This window comes from Talpa occidentalis, unplaced genomic scaffold (assembly GCF_014898055.3).
Source record: "Talpa occidentalis isolate TD23 unplaced genomic scaffold, MPIMG_talOcc4v2.1 talOcc4.8, whole genome shotgun sequence".
Classification (NCBI taxonomy): Eukaryota; Metazoa; Chordata; class Mammalia; order Eulipotyphla; family Talpidae; genus Talpa; species Talpa occidentalis.
The window spans coordinates 22,988,725-23,004,030 of record NW_023605194.1 but is presented as its reverse complement, the minus strand read 5'-3'; the positions used below and the strand labels follow the sequence as shown (position 1 = coordinate 23,004,030).

The following is a 15,306-nucleotide window of genomic DNA, read 5'->3' as shown; positions in this document are numbered from 1 at the left end:
GCCAGCTACAGCCTGGTCAGCCCCAATCCCCATCCTAGAGTAACCTAAAAAGTAATTTTGAATGACTGAAGTCCCAAGAATCTCCCCATTTGATCCATCAGACCCTTACCTGGAATGGCTGGAATCTGCAGGGGAAACTGTTTTCAGGCAGAAAGGAGATGTCGCCATCCAAGAAGAGGGGCACAATGTGAGTGACGCTCTGGGCAGCTAAGCTGAGGGTAGAGCATTAGGTATCACCAAGGAGCCAGGGTTCTAAAGCAGCCTTGGGATTCATGTTACAGTCATGGAATCAATGAGCCAGGGCATAAACATTCACACATCCAACAAATCTTAATTCAGAACAGATTACAGGAACCATCCTGTCAGCCCTAGTGTAAATACATCAATGAACAGACACATCAAATTCCTATTCTTCTGGAGCTTACTAGTGAGAGAACCCAGCGTGGATTTGAAAAATGCTTCATAGGTGATTCTCAATACGTCTGCAGCCCATAGTCCCATAGTCCCTGGTGCTAAAAAAAAACACCTTATTTTGCCAGCTAAACTTATAAAAGAAATAGTTGCCTCCACATTTAAATCTGGGTAGAAGGACAGCTCAGAGGCAGCTGTCTGCTGCTTTTACCAACTATGCGACCCTTCCCCTGGGACCAAGCCACATCCGTGGGTATACTCACGCAGGGCTCAAGTGTGTGGTGGCAGTGCCAACGACAGACACCATGGCTGCCAAAACCTCATCCTCCAGCAGCACCTTTCCCAGAAGCGAGGGCTCCTTTTCTGTGGAATCCAACACACACACTCACAAACCATGACTATGGCTCAGACATCCAAACGATTAGGTCCTCTCACCGTCATGGCTCTGGGGCTGGACTCTCGGGACCACACAGCAGTTTTGTTTTTTTTCTTTAAAGATTTATTTATGCATACAAGAGCTGGGGTGTAGGCCAGAGGTGTGGGTGGTGGGTGAGAAGATCACCAGAGACAAAGTGAGCAGCAGAACAGGTGGACTGATTGAAATATACTGCTGAGACAGGAGACAGGAGAGATCTGCTTTGCCATGTGGGTTAGCTCCCTAGCTGGGGATCAAACTCGTGCTGCGGTAGCTGCGGATTGCTTCACAGTGCTGAGATTTAACCCCTTGCACCACGAGGGAGGCCACACACAACAGCTTTAACCTGTCCTCTCGTGGTGCTGCAGCCCATTAACCAGCAAGGCCTCAGGAGCAGGAGTAGTCCAGTGTAGGCCAAAGAGCTCTTGAAAACTCTGTGCAGTCCTCAGACTAGGCAAAACTGTAAACTAAGGCCAGCCAATATGAAGGTTTCAACATCAGAAGTCATTTAGTCTTTTAAAAATATAAAGAGAGAGGGCCTCCCCAGTGGTGCAGAGTTTAAGCGCTGGGTTGCAAAGCTGCCCGTAGCCTCTGCAGCGCAGGTTCGATCCCCGGCCACCGGGCGAGGGTCCCACATGGCGCGCAGACCTCTCCTGCTGCCTGCTGCGCCCCTCAGCAGTGTATCGTCAGTCTGACTGTTCTGTTTCCCGCTCTGGCTTTGGTGAATTCTCTCACCCTCCCGTGCTTCTGACTGTACCCAGTGTTTATATAAATAAATAAATCTTAAAAAATATATATATAAAGAGACAACATGGTTTTATCTTATGTTAGCAGCTACTATGCATAGGATACTTATCGCCAGGCACATTATTTTATTTAATCCTTACCAACTATTTTGTGATACTTTTTATCTCTTACATGTGAGGAAATAGAGGCTGAGAAAGGCTAATTATCTCTGCCTAAGTTAGCAGGTGCTGAAGCTGAAGATCAAACCCAACTTGGCCTACTTGATTTCATGACTTAATTCTAACTAAATTATTGGGTTGTCGGAAAAGTCTTGACACATTTTTTTCTGTTTTTCAAAGGGAAAAAAAGGACTTTTCTGACAACCCAATACATGGCAATGAAAAGGAAGGAAGAAAGATGTGAGTGCTTTTGAGCATTGCTAACCCTAGTAGATTTAGGTCAGGTTGGCACCTTTTGCTTGAAGTGAAATCTCATTCTGGGGGACAACAGATTTTCCATATAAGCCTCTGCAGGTACAAAATGCAACACCAGTGATACCCCAAGGGAGACAGTGCTGTTTAACTAATGGAAGCCAAAGTGCCAGAGGAGGACTAGGAGGTGAGATGGGGAGTCACCTGGCATGGAAGCCTGTACAGCCAAGGCCAGCAGGAAAGGTATAGCTGTCTGATGGAAGTACCAGCAGCTCTCAGGGTCCTGCTGGCATTTTTCTGCCACCTGCTGGAGGCTCTGACAGATGACAATAACTTCAGCTGGTCCTGCAACCATATTGCCTGTGTGGTGAGAAAGTGTTCTCTGTCAGGTTTTCTGAATAGCGCTTCCAGGCATTTTGGCTACAGCAGAGGCCAAGAACAAGCAAAGACGAGTGACTGAAGAGATCAAGAGTATCTTATTACAGAGTCAAGTCATTTCATTCTCTCGGTTGCTTTTTTCATCTATTCAAATTTTGAGCCAGGTTTTGCAACAAAAGCATCGCATGCATTTTCTCATTTTTCTTCTCAACCCTAGAAGCATCATTCCCATTTTATAAAGATGTGAAGACTCAATGAAACTAGCTTTCATTGTAGGGTTTTCCCAGGTTACTTCTACTATGTAACAACTTCTGAATTCACCACAAGGGCCCTACAGTGCAAAGCAGGGAGCTTAGATGTTAGGGCCCTTGGTGAACATGCAGAGATTTGCAGTAGCAACTGCTGCTGTCATGCAGGCCTTGGAACAGTGCTTCTCAAACTTGAGGGTGGGTATGAGTTACCTGAAATCCTATTAAAATACAGATTCTGTTCAGTGATGCCTGAAAGATTCTGCACTTTTAATCAGCTCCCAGGTAAGTCTGTGATGCTGACTGGGACTTGGGACTGTATTTTGAGTAGCACAGCATTAGAGTGGTGCTGTTTGATTCTGACTCCATGTTAAAACCACTCAGGCTCTGTAGCCCAAATCCACCCTGCCTCAGGATTGATACAGCTGCACTGAGTGAGGCCCAAGCATCAGTATTTTACAAGTTGCCATGGGACTCATATGTAGCCATTGTTGGAACCACTGCCTCAGAGGCAGCAACTCTGAAGCCAACTGTGGGATCCATTCAGCCCAGCTCTGTGATGGCTATGCTGGTAATTACCTTTGTTCATCTGGCAGAGATGCTGTAGCAGCAGAGGGAGCGTCTCTTTGACAATGCTGGGATGTGTTGATATAGCCGACAGGGCTTGCAGACAACACAGATGCCGGGAGCTTCTGGTGGGCCTATCCCCTCTAGCCAAATCCGACTCTTCTGAAAACAACCCAGGGGACAAAGTTTTACTGTGTGATGGTGAGCACGAGGCACAAGCCACTCTGCAAAGGGGTGGACCATAGACGCTGAGACACATACCTATGCGTAATTCCTCAGTAAGCTTGGGCACTAGGTGGCTGCTGAAGGCCACAGGGTAGAGAGTGGCCAGTGTTCCCGATGCTTCCAGTGCTGCCACCCTGCTGAGGACACAGGGCAGATGAGCATTAGCTGAGCCTACTATTCTCTTGCCTAGGCCTACCATTAAGCCTGGGATTAGACACAGGACAGTGGGCTTCTGAGGCTACTTTGTGAAGTGTGGGTTCAAGTTACCTATACCACTAAATTGGACAGGGCTCCTGAATGCCCAAGAAGAGAGAGAGAGCAGCCCCATACTCCAAACAGTTAGCAACCAGAGGCAAGCACAGTGCCCGCCTTCCCTAGGGAGAGCCAACAGTCAGAGCAGAGAGCCCTGATCCTTGCTGCTGCTGACAAAGAGGCAGGAATAGCTTGCTCTGTCTTGCTGCTGTAGATTCTCACCAATTTTGGTTTTTTTTTTTGACTTTTTTTTTTTAATAGAGGCATGTTTTACTTATTTATTTGTTTGTTTGTTTTTTCATGCACTGGGTACAGTCAGAAGCATGGGAGGGTGAGAGAATTCACCAGAGCCAGAGCGGGGAGCAGAGCAGGCAGAATGACCGAAGTACACTGCTGAGGGGAGCAGCGGGGGGCGGCAGGAGAGGTCTGTGCGCCATGTGGGACCCTCCTCTGGTGGCCGGGGAGCAGCTGGGAATCGAACCAGCACCGCAGAGGCCGCGGGCAGCTTCGCAACCCAGCGCTCAACCGCTGCGCCACCGGCGAGGCCCCGATTCTCACCAATTCTGGGAATCCTCCTCCAGGAAGCTGAGTCTGTATAGGTGACCCACTGCTGACTCCAGGTCCCCAGAAGACAGGAGGTCTGTGTTAGAGGGAACATGAGTCTCACCTTCTTTCCTTTCTGGCCACCACAGCCCTTCAATTCCAACCATCCAGTGTTGCAGTGAGAGCCAGGGCTGCTCTCCATGTAAGAGAGAAGATGACAAGACAGGGCCCAATCCCCCCTTTTCTTTTCTTGGGTACCTGGCTGGGCACCCAACACCATGAGTGTACGGATGCCAACAAGCTGAAGCTGTGTGCTGGGGTCTGTCAGTGCTGTGAAGACCAGTGAGCACAGCTGGTCCTTGAAGCCGCGCAGAGGCCTTTCATCTAGGGAGAGACAGAGCTCAGGTTAGAGGGAAATCCTGTCTTACACAGCTCTGACTCATCTGGATACGAAGACCACTTGGGCAGCACACAGGAGAAAAAGCATACGGGTCTTATCTGTTAAGAGTTCTCTGTGCTCCAACCTCAGAGCAGGGCCCTGCTCTAGACTTCTCCGTAGCCCTCGTTGCTTGTGCGCTTTACAGAGCTGTAGTGCTCAGCAGGCCCTAGGACACCACACCTGGACGGTGACCTTACCCTTGTCTTCAGAGCTCCATTTCTGCTGCAGCTTCAAGAAACCCAGGATCATTTCAAGGATTGTCCGCCGCTGGTTGCTCTGTAATGTTTTAAGGACCTCAGATTCAAGGAATATTTTAAAGGATTCCAATACTACTACTCTGGAGTGGGAGAATTATCCTTTTATGTGTCAGAAAAAAGAGTGAACAGGGGAACCAGCAGCAGCTCATGGAGCAAAGTCCAAGCTTTTATGTGGCCCAAGCACAATGCTTAGTCTGCCCTCTGTCAGCACACAGGCCCCACCACTGCCTCCAAAGGCTCCGCTCCCTTACCTGACTGTGCTTGTAGAACTGTTCCAGCAGCAAAGGCAGTACGTTGCTGGTGATTTGGTCACAGGCCCGGGCAGATGCACCTGCAGCTGCCTGCAACAGTTTGGCACTAGGCCACACCAATTTCATGTCCGGTTCACACAGATGGTGCCTGCAGTCTAGAGAGGCAGCACATCACAGACCTGGGAAGTAGGCCGAATGGGGCCTGATTCTTCCCCTGCAGTTCTTAGAAAGGGGACACTGACACCTGGGGCAGTTCACTAGCAGCTCCCATTCACCTGTTTTCAATTCAAAGCAGGGCTTCAGTCCCAAGTTTGTTCTAAAGCCACTGGCTCTTAAGGAATTTCTCCCTGTTGTGCTCACTCCCCTTTCTGGCTGTCACGACCCCATTACCCTGTTGAATGTTGCTGAGGAAGGAGTCAAGGAGGTCCTCAGCATCAGCCCTCAGCACAGAGCGAGACAAACACGCAGTCAGGGAGCGGAGGGCCGCCAGGCCCTCTGCCTCCACCCGCTCACTTGCCGTCTGGAACACCTGTCAGGGAGGGATCCCATGGCTACTGAGGTGAGCCTGCACCCGGTGAGACCCCACCCACTACTGCCTATTTCCTTGGGAGGGGCGTGTGTGTGTGTGAGAGAGAGAGAGCAGTGGAAATTGAGCCCTCAAGGGAATTTCTTCTCAACTAGCATATTCTCAGAAGTCCTTAGTTGCACTAGGATTAATACACATACATTTTGGGAAACAGAATGCCAACTTTGAACAGTGGCTATTAGGATCTCCTATCATGAGTCACTTCCTCTATCCCTCTACTCAGTCTGGTGCCACGGGCACCATGACCTAGGCTTCTTAGCAAGGAAGAACAGGAAGCAGACATATACAAAGGTGATCAAATGCCATCACCAAGCAGCTGAATCTTTCACAGGGACTACTTCCCTTGCCATTCAACTAGAAGGAATGGCAAGGAACCTCCCCTTGCTTGCTGAATAGCCAGGTACAGCAAAAACAGGAAAAGGAGAGTGTATTTTTTCCCCTCATGCCTGCTAACTGTGTTAACAGTAGTCAGTTTATCTAAGTGACACTCACCTCTCTGCGGATGGAAGTCCAAAGGCTGGGCAGGAAGTCCTTCAGTTCCTTCTGTCCATACACAGCACAGCAAGCGTTCTGCCAAGTAAGCACAAGTATCAGCTAGCTGCACTCCCCGGCTTCCTGGGATATGCAGGCAGCTCAGCACAGTGGCACCTGAAGGAGCCTGGCTTTCAGCAGAAAAACCAGAAGGACTTCCTAATAGTTCTACCTGGGCAAAGAAAATAGGAGCTCACCTGGACTGATGGAAAGTGAGCATGAGGGGAACCTGGTCAGTCTTTCCCCATTTTTCACAACATGCAGCTAGGGCTTTAGGTCAACACATAGGCCCAGATCCTGGTCATCACTCTTCTGAGGACTACTTAATTCTCTGGCTCTTCAAAAATCTGTAATTGCTTAGCATCCCTAAATTATCTACAGGCAGCTGGACCCTGGAAAGAGAAAAATCACTCACCAGAGTCTGCAGAGAATCCAACTTGGCACCAAGAATCTCAGAGTCCACTTTCTCAATCAGCAGGGGCAACAGGAACTGTGGGAGTGAAAAAGAACCGAAGTTTGAGATGGGAAGTGTGGCCACACAAGGCCAACCATGTCCTCAGGTAGGTGCTACATCAGGGAGCTATGCTTGAGTCAGGAGTTGAGGCTAAACCAACCTTCCTGCCAAACTGGGGCCAGACCTCCAGTTACCTGAAAAATGGGCTACTTGGCAGTTACAGGATTTCAAAAGATAGCACCAGATAGGGAGTGGATTACCGTTTTGAAAGGAGATGATAACATTTTCTACTTTGAAGATCTGAAGATACTTGGCACACAAGTCTGAAGACATCTGCAGAATGTCATCCCTAAAATATACACTGGAGCTTCCTATCCCCCCATGCTTTTACTGTTCTTTCTTCAGAGCCTTTTATGGGCCAAGGCTAGTTATCCTAACCTTGGCTAGACTCACCTCAGCAAATCGTGGTGTAGAAGCCAGCACAGCTCGAAGACTCAGGATGAGATCTTCTCTCTGGATACCGTGGGGATCATTAGGTGGCTGGAAAAAGGAGAAAGGTCATGGATTTGTACAAAATTTTGGACGACCACTGGACACAGGCTTGACCTGGTGACCCCCCAGGTCATAGTTACAAGCAATCTGGCAGAATAGTATGATGTAAGGTTCTGGCAGGAAGACATGCTTGCTCTTATGTGTTTCTTGGAAATATTTTGCTTTTTTTTGGGCATTCATTTTTTTATCTGATCTATCACCTCACCACTCAGAGGCAAACACCCTTAACTTTGGTGCATTACTTTCTCCTCCGTAAGTTATAACTATGAGTTAGCAGACACAGTCTCCCTTTAAAATACACATACTTTTAATAAATGTGACCCTTTTTGTACACATAGTTTGTAATTAATTTTTCGCTTAATACATTCAGAATTTTTAAAAAAAAGATTTATTTATTTATGCATATAAGAGCTAGGGTACACGCCAGAGAGGCGGGGTGGGGGTGTGTGTGTGAGAGAGGATCCACCAGCGACAGAGTGGGGAACAGAACAGGCAGATTGACTGAAATACACTGCTGAGGGGAGCAGCGGGCGAGACAGGAGAGATCTGTGTCTCCATGTGGGTTGCCAGGGATCAAACTCGAGACAGGAGAGATCTGTGTCTCCATGTGGCCGGCCAGGGATCAAACTCGTGCTGCAGAGGCTGAGATTGCTTCATAGTGTGGTGCTTAACCCCTTGTGCCACAAGGGAGGCCCATTCGGAAATTTTCTATGGTATTAAGTTATTCCTTCATAACAGTTTTAGTGGCTGATACTATTTCACTGTGTGGTTGAGTCACAATTTATTTAAATAAACCCCTTTTAATGGGCATTTCTATTTTTTCACACTCATAAAAAGCTGTAATTCTGGCAATATAAAAAGCATCAAGATGGCAGATTGAAAACATGCATAGATTTTCCTTGTCCTCTTTAGAAATCCCTCCAAAAATACAGTAAGGGGATTTTCTTTCTTTTCTTTTCCTTTTTTTTTTAAATAAAAAAAGCATAAAGTTAAAGGTTGAGGAGAACAAAATAAAATGTTAGCAACAAATTTTAGAAGCTGAAAAGCAGATGGATAAGAAGAAAATGACTTAGCAGAGCTAAGACAAGAGAGTCTTCAGAGGATTGGGGAAAGCTGACTAACTACCAATATACACTACAAAATCCTAAAAAAACCTTGCAACTGACAGTACCAGGTATATCAGGAACTGGGGTGAGAGAAGAGAACTGACCCCTGAGATTGCCTCCTTACTTCTTCTTAACTACAACAGCATCTGGAGATTTAATTTTCTGGAGAGGGTAAGACGAAATCTCTAGTCTTGGAGATGTACTGTGATTTAGCACCTGGTACTACACCAAAGAGTGTAAGTCATGTAATGGTGAGTGTTGAGATTTTTCCAGCCCCTACCATCTGAGAAAAGTCTATAACTGAAAACAGAGATCAAAATAAATTGAAAAAGATGGGAAAAAAAAGGGGGGCCTCCCTGGTGGCGCAAGGGGTTAAGCACCGCGCTATGAAGCAATCTGCAGCCTCTGCAGCACGAGTTCAATCCCCTGGCCAGCCAGGGAGCAACCCACATGGTGCAACAGACCTCTCCTGACTCGCCCGCTGCTCCCCTCAGTAGTGTATTTCAGTCAGTCTGCCTGTTCTGTTCCCCACTCCGTCTCTGGTGAATCCTCTTACCCCCTGCATCTCTGGCCTGTACCCCAGCTCTTGTATGCATAAATAAATAAATCTTTAAAATAAAAAAAGATGAAAACAAAACAAAACAAAGCTTGCAGGAAACAAGAATCTCATGTGGGGAAAAGAAATATTAAAAATTAGGGCCTCCCTTGGTGGCGCAGCGGTTGAGTGCTGGGCTAAGAAGCTGCCGGCAGCCTCTGCAGCGCCGGTTTGATCCCCGGCCGCCGGAGAGGGTCCCACATGGCGTGACAGACCTCTCCTGTTGCGGCTGCTCCTCTCAGCAGTGTATTTCGTCAGTCTGCCTGTTCTGTTCCCCGCTCTGGCTCTGGTGAATTCTCTCACCCTCCAGCACTTCTGCCTGTACCCAGTGCTTGTATAAATAAATAAATAAATCTTAAAAAAAAAAAAAAAGAAATATTAAAAATTAGTATCAATGTTTTCAAAAAGAGATTAAGGAAGTAATCCATCCATGAATTAAACAAGAATAGAATGCTATTTAAAAAAAGAAAAACATTCAGAGATCATCATCAATGACAACGAAAGGCCCCTGGAAATCCAAAGAATGAATGCAGAAATGAAAAAAAAAAAAAATCAATAGAAGGGGTTACTGGGAGAATGTGCTTATCCCAGTCATTTCTGCTCTCAGATCACTCATCATCACTGTGGAATATGTTTCCCCTGGTGCCCACAATGGCCTGGGTGCAGCTAACGGGAGGCACTTGTAGAACAATGCCAGGCAGAGGGAAGGGAAAAACTAGGGATTTCTCTCCAGCCTTCCAATTCAGCTGTACCAGCACAGCAGCCTGGCCTCCATGGTGCCAGTTCCCGATGACAGGGCCACTGTGGTCTTTGTCAAAAATTCTCAGCCCAGTACTGGGGTCTAGTAGCATCAACTCTTCCCTTTGTCCTTCCAGTCAAGGGTGGTGATGACTTCCTGGTTTAATCTCTGGGTTGCTTCACTATTCCCCATGTGACTTCTTAATTTTCCCATTACTAGTATTAATAATTAAATTATTATTATTATTTAAGATTTATTTATTTATTTATACAAGCACTGGGTATAGTCAGAAGTACAGGAGGGTGAGAGAATTCACCAGAGCCAGAGCGGGGAACAGAACAGGCAGACTGACGAAATACACTGCTGAGGGGAGCAGCAGGCACAGCAAGAGAGGTCTGTCGCGCCATGTGGGACCCTCGCTGGTGGCTGGGGATTGAACTGGCACTGCAGAGGCTGTGGGCAGCTTCGCAGCCTAGCAGTCAACCGCTGTGCCACTAGGGGAGGCCTTTTTTTTTTTTTTTGAAGATTTATTTATTTATACAAGAACTGGGGTACAGGCCAGAGGTGCGGGAGGGTGAGAGGATTCACCAGAGACAGAGCAGGGAGCAGAACAGGCAGACGGACCGAAAGCACTGCTGAGGGGGGCAGCGGGTGAGACAGGAGAGGTCTGCCACGCCCTGTGGGTATCACCCCGGCGGTTGGGATTGAATCTGTGCTGCAGAGGCTGTGGACAGATTCACAGTGATGCACTCAACCCACTGCACCACCGGGAAGGCCCCTAGATTATTTATTTTCATTACAATGTGATTTCTATTTTCGTGGCTGAACTTTGACTAACCGAAAAGATAAAGGAAGAAATAAATGAAAATATGAAAGAAAAGATTCAAAGATCCAACAAAATATTAATAGGAGTTCCAAAAACAAGGAACAAAGGAAAACAGAGGGGAAGAAATTAATCATCAATGAAAGAATGCAAGAAAATTTTCCAGGACTGAACAACACAAGTTTCCAGATAGATAGGTCCTACCAAATATCTAATGTGATGCATGAAACAAACCCTTACTAAGGCATATTATTGTGAAATTTCAATATATTGGTGGCAAAATCATACTTAAAAGCTTCCAGAAAGGAGGGAGAAAAGGTGAACACAAAAGTTTCAACTCAGAAGAAACTGAGACTTCTCTCTACAACTGAAAACTAGAGGTAAATATAGCAATGCCTTCAAAATCTTGGTGGAAAAGTATTTCTTCCATTCTGAATTTTATACCCATACTGTCAACAGTGGGAGGAAAGAATGAAGACATTTTAGATTTACAAAATCCTAAACTTTTTATTCTTTTATACACTCAGAGAGTTACTAAAGATGTGTAACACCAAAGCAAGGGAATAAATAACAAAATGAGAAATAACATGGGCACAGGGAATAAGAGATCTCATCCAAGGATAAAGGAACACCTAGGATGATGGTGAAGGAAGATTTAATATCTACTCTGCATTAGGAGAAGGAAACAACCAATTGAGTTTATGTGACTCACAAGCTAAGAATAGTGTATACATTTTAAACTAGTTGGAAAAAAGTCAAAAGAAGAAGAACATCCTATGACATGGGAAAATTACATGACATTTAAATTTCCATGTCCATAAATAAGGTTTTATTGCAAATAGTTGCAGTACTGTATTTCAGTGTCTATGGCCATTTTTGTGCTAGAATCATGGAGTTAAGGAGTCACAACAGAGACCATATGGCTGCAGAAACTGTAACAGTCACTTTCTGGCCCTTCACTGCAAGTCTGCTAATTAGCCCTTGCTCTAGAGCAAGCACACAGGCATGATGAGAGTCAAAGAAACTATCACTTATACTGATATGATTTACTACTGTGGGTAAAACTAATAAGATCATAAATAATAGTTCTAACAAATAGTTGGGGTTTATTTATTTATGATTTAAAAAAAAAAAGATTTATTTATGCATACAAGAACTGGGGTACAGGCCAGAGGTGTGTGTGTGTGGGGGTGGTGGTGAGAGAATTCACCAGAGACAGAGTGGGGCACAGAACAGGCAGACCGACGGAAGCACACTGTTGAGGGGAGCAGTGGGGTGAGTCAGGAGAGGTCTGCTGTGCCATGTGGGTTGCTCCCTGGCTGGCCAGGAATCTAACTCATGCTGCAGTAGCTGCAGATAGCTTCATAGGTTGCGTCTTAACCCTTGCCCCACCAAGGAGGCCCAGTTGTTTTGTTTTTAAAGATTTATTTTATTTATGCATCCAAGAACTGGGGTGGAGGCCAGAGGTAAGAGGGCTGGGGATGAGAGGATTTACCAAAGACAGCGTGGGGAGCAGAACAGGTGGATTGACTGAAAAACACTGCTGAGGGGAGCAGCGGGCAAGACAGGAGGGGTCTGCTGCACCATGTGGGTTAGCTCCCAGGCCGGGGATTGAACTCGTGCTGCAGTGGCTGCTGACAGCTTCAGAGTGATAAGACTTAACCCACTGCGCCACCAGGGAGGCCCCCTAACAAATAGCTAAAGACAAGTGTCGGTTTTAATTAGCACATTGACAAGAGCTTTTAGCTTCTTGTAGGCTGCAGCGTAGAACACTACAAAAAAGAACTGCTCAAAAAGAGAAGTTCTCCTGTCTTTATTTGTAAATTTGCTATGCCTAAAATTTGTCAGAGAAAACATAAGCAGCTGGGAACAGGGTTATCTCTAAGGGGAAAATGGGTGGTGACAGTTAAAGAGGCTTAATTCTCTACCTTTAAATGCTGAATTATGCTTATTGTATTACCTTTAAAAATAACTGGATGAGAGCCTCCCTGGTGGCACAAGGGGTTCAGACGCAACCTATGAAGCTGTCCGCAGCCACTGAAGCACAGGTTCGATCCCCGGCCAGGGAGCAACCCACATGGCTCAGCAGACCTCTCCTGGCTCGCCCGCTGCTCCCCTCGGCAGTGTACTTTGGTCAATCTGCCTGTTCTATTCCCTACTCTGTCTCTGGTGAATCCTCTCGCCCCCCACACCTCTGGCCTATACCCCAGCTTTTGTATGCATAAATAAATAAATCTTAAAAAAAAAAAAAAACATAAAAATAACTGGATGAAACACTCTTCCCCATCTCTAAATCATAAATGCATATGTTCCAGTAAATTCTACTTTTAGGAATTTATCCTACTGTTATACCTATAAGTATGTGAAATGATACATATATAGGGCATGTATATTGCAACATTGTTTATAACAGCATAAGATTAGCAACCTTTATCCCATAGTGAAATTAGGTATTCCCAAGTAAAGTAATATTACGCAGTCTTAAAGAATAAAGAACTCACTGTTAAGTGAAAAAGGCAAAGTACAGGAAAAGTATATATATAAGCTACATTTGGGTAGATGAAGTGGGCTAAGCACCTGCTTATATATGGATGAAAAAGCTTGGTCTGTGAAGATACAGATGTGAATGATAAAATATGTTAACTATGGAGAAGGAAATTTGATGGTAGGTAGGTTTTTCACTTTTTGCAGCTTTGGGATTTTGAATTGTGTTCTCTTCAAAACAAACACAAAATAAAACAAAACCATAACAGAGAAATCAAAGATGTAAGCTTGCTTGAGTTAGAAACAGTGATTACGAAAGAGAACATCAGGGTGAGAGAGAGGTGGTCTTAAGCAACATGATGTTAACTATAATAAAGTGGCAAGAAATTTCCAATTTGGGAATAGACAAATATGGCTTGTAACTTTAAAGGCAGAGTCAATCAATACTCAGTGTTGTCTGGTGTGTTGTGATAAATCACTTCTCCCAAACCATTAATTCCTGGAGTGCACATACCCATGCACACCCGTACAGTGATGAGAACCTGAATATTTGGATTGGAAGGGAAATCAAGATGCAGAGTGAAAGGAAGGTCTAAGGGGGCCAGAGCAAATACCTCTTATACATATTATGCTCAATTTGTGTGCCTTTGTTTTGTCAGTTTGCTTCTATGGCCTGAGATGCCCCCTGGCATTCCAGAATCATATTCTAGCATCCCTCAGAAACCAAATGAAATCCTATTTTATCTATAAAGTCAGTCACTATTGTAGCTGCCTATTGTAGCTTACACTAAACTCTTATCTTCTCTGAACAACTAGAATACCACTGTTCACTTTGGCCCATAATGTCATATTATTACTTAAATGCTTCAACCTTCAAGAGCAGTGACCATGTTTTATAATTCTATAAACCTCTCAGCATTAAGTACATTTTTAGGGAGTTTAAAGTACATCCTGAACGTCCCAATTTACTAAAATGTTAAGTTCACGAGGGCAGAGATTGTCTGTTTTGTTCTCTGCTAAAGCCTGAGTGCCTAGAACTCAGCCAGGCACATATAGGTACTCAATGAGTATCTGAATGAATGAATGGTACTACTTACAGGGGTAAAGTCAATAGGGAAGTAACAGGATGTCACTTCAAACAACTCCTCCACAAAGGGTCCTATGGCAACAGAGAAAGAATGAGGTTGACTCATAAGCTATTGATATATTACAACAAGCCCCAACCAATTAATTCGTGGCTACAAGGACGTACCCAGACTATAATCCCTGGAGATGAGGTCATGGACGATGCGGAAAGCCACCAAAAGGTTACGGGGATCCTTTTCCCCATCCATCACCTGGATGAAGCCAAAGGTAAAGTCAGCTCCTAGGCCCTTCAGCTCTGGGGAGAAGAAAACAAGGTCATTACTGTCTCCCAGACAGCAAGCTTTCCAAAGCTGACCCTTTTGTTTTCCTATTCTAAGTGCATACTGAATTGAGAAGAGATGTGCAACAATACATCACAGAGGTAAGAAATGAAAACATCGTTCACCTCCTCCGACCCCATGCACCCCTGCTTCCTTGCTTCTCTGGGGACTGAGTAGAAACCCATTTCCCTTCCTTATCCTCTGCCATGGAAATTGTTCTGCTATACAACCCCCAGGCTAAACTATGCCCTGGCAGCAGGAGTGAGGGAAGGATGAGCAATTTCCCAGCAAGCATCTCATACCTTCTTCCCGGGTTCGCATGAAATTGGTGATAGTACTATAGACAGTGTGCCGGTCTGCCTGGGACAGGGACTTGAGGTGGGAGACAGAAAATAAGTAAAGTAAGTGCTCAGCTGGCATAACTACTTCTTGCTTTACAACTCTCTAAGTAGACAGTGCTCTTTATAAGAGTATAAGATCAACCCAAGAATACAGAAAAAGGATATGGCTAGGAGCCCAGCAGTACGACAGTGGAAACAGTAACCAAAACCTGTCTGCTGTATGCTGACTATCCTTAGGTGTCAAAGGACATAGGTTAGAAACATGCCTCCTTCTCCTTAAACAGAAGGACTAGCAGGTAAACACGGCCAAAGACCTGAAAGAGTTCAGAAATTAAAAGGCAGTATTTTTTGTTGTTGTTACCTAATTCTAGCTATGTCTAGATAACTATGTAGGGAGATAGTGCACACCAAGGTAACTTATCACTCACCTGTACATGGACCTCCTGGAAGATGGCTTTAAGCACAGAGACAGCTAACCCTGGGGGCAAGGCCACACATAGGCTCTTGGGGAGAAAGAGAAGATAGGTGAGCACCAGGGGAATTCTA

The 15,306-nt window shown here is 45.4% G+C and overlaps 1 protein-coding gene across 2 annotated transcripts in view; it reads right to left on the bottom strand.

Annotated features, from left to right (window-relative positions):
* Nucleotides 1-15,306, bottom strand: part of MMS19 (MMS19 homolog, cytosolic iron-sulfur assembly component) — a 33,020-nt gene that overhangs the window by 3,554 nt on the left and 14,160 nt on the right. The window contains exons 5-21 of one of the 2 annotated variants that reach the window (XM_037497633.2): nt 15,189-15,263; nt 14,722-14,791; nt 14,266-14,394; nt 14,111-14,172; nt 7,168-7,254; nt 6,676-6,750; nt 6,222-6,299; nt 5,534-5,672; nt 5,144-5,298; nt 4,833-4,911; nt 4,455-4,580; nt 4,212-4,293; nt 3,438-3,538; nt 3,189-3,338; nt 2,188-2,343; nt 675-774; nt 110-212 (exon numbers count right to left, since the gene is read on the bottom strand). In XM_037497633.2, coding sequence (XP_037353530.1) covers nt 110-212; nt 675-774; nt 2,188-2,343; nt 3,189-3,338; nt 3,438-3,538; nt 4,212-4,293; nt 4,455-4,580; nt 4,833-4,911; nt 5,144-5,298; nt 5,534-5,672; nt 6,222-6,299; nt 6,676-6,750; nt 7,168-7,254; nt 14,111-14,172; nt 14,266-14,394; nt 14,722-14,791; nt 15,189-15,263 — 1,767 coding nt within the window. The remainder of the gene's footprint in view (nt 1-109; nt 213-674; nt 775-2,187; nt 2,344-3,188; nt 3,339-3,437; nt 3,539-4,211; nt 4,294-4,454; nt 4,581-4,832; nt 4,912-5,143; nt 5,299-5,533; nt 5,673-6,221; nt 6,300-6,675; nt 6,751-7,167; nt 7,255-14,110; nt 14,173-14,265; nt 14,395-14,721; nt 14,792-15,188; nt 15,264-15,306) is intronic. The other variant, XM_037497635.2, reaches the window with a different exon arrangement.